This window comes from Charadrius vociferus, unplaced genomic scaffold, assembly GCF_000708025.1.
Source record: "Charadrius vociferus isolate BGI_N301 unplaced genomic scaffold, ASM70802v2 scaffold663, whole genome shotgun sequence".
In the NCBI taxonomy this organism is placed as follows: Eukaryota; Metazoa; Chordata; class Aves; order Charadriiformes; family Charadriidae; genus Charadrius; species Charadrius vociferus.
Window position 1 is genome coordinate 60,359 of NW_009647670.1, and position 885 is coordinate 61,243.

Here is an 885-nt window from a genome sequence, read left to right on the forward strand (position 1 = left end):
CTTTGCACCGCTGCAAATCCCTCCCACACCCCATCCCCCCCCTCCCCGCCGTCGCTGCACCCCCGTCCGTCCCGGCTCCGCACCACTGGGGCAGGATGGTGATGGGGGGGATGAGAGGGAAATGTGGGGAGCATCGCCCTGCGATCAAACCCCACCCCCCCAACTACACACGTTGCATCCTCCAAATACAAGGGCCAGCTTTGTCCTTTCCTTATTTAACATCTTGAAACTTTAGGGTCCCCGGCACAGAAGAAGGACGTGCAGCGCTTACCCTGCAGAGCCTCCTTGGCACGCGCCAGCTCCTGCTCCTTCTGGGCTAGCTGCACCTTGAGCTCGGTGGCCGAGAGCACCTCTGGCGACTTGCTGCCGTGCGTCTCCTCCAGGTCTTTCGTCAACATTTCCTTCATTTGCCGGAGCAGGTGAACCTCCTCCTGCAGCTGCGCCACCTCCTCCCGCAGCAGCGCTGGAGGAAGAGGAGACACAATGGGAGGAAGTGAGCCACAGCTCCCGCCATGGCCACGCGTCCCCCCTCCAAACCCCAACCCCCGGGGGGGAAAAAAAAAAAAACCACTGCCAGGGTGACCCCCCCAACCTCCTATCCGGCTTGCAAACCCGCTTTGCGCAGCCCAAAACCTGCAGCACCCCAGGAACGGAGGAAGAGGATGAGGAGGAGGAGGGAGGGAGATGATGGGGAGAGCCCTCCGCTGGTTATCACTTTCAGGTTTTGGAATTAAAAAAAAATTATTAAGTAATAATATATAAATGATAATAATAAACCAAGAACAACCTCTCTCCCCCATACAAACCCCTCACTGATGTGCTGCTCGCACAGGCAGGGTCCACAGAGGCGGCCGAGCTCCACCAAGCCCCAAACAGACCCATGGA

At 58.2% G+C, this 885-nt stretch overlaps 1 protein-coding gene across 1 annotated transcript in view; it reads right to left on the reverse strand.

Moving 5' to 3' along the window:
• The window catches only part of KAZN (kazrin, periplakin interacting protein), a 13,333-nt gene extending 12,878 nt beyond the window's left edge, over positions 1-455 (reverse strand). The window contains exon 1 of the mRNA XM_009881067.1: positions 272-455. Within this exon, the coding sequence (XP_009879369.1) occupies positions 272-407 (136 nt within the window). The 5' untranslated portion in view covers positions 408-455. The remainder of the gene's footprint in view (positions 1-271) is intronic.
• Positions 456-885: the final 430 nt, after the last annotated feature.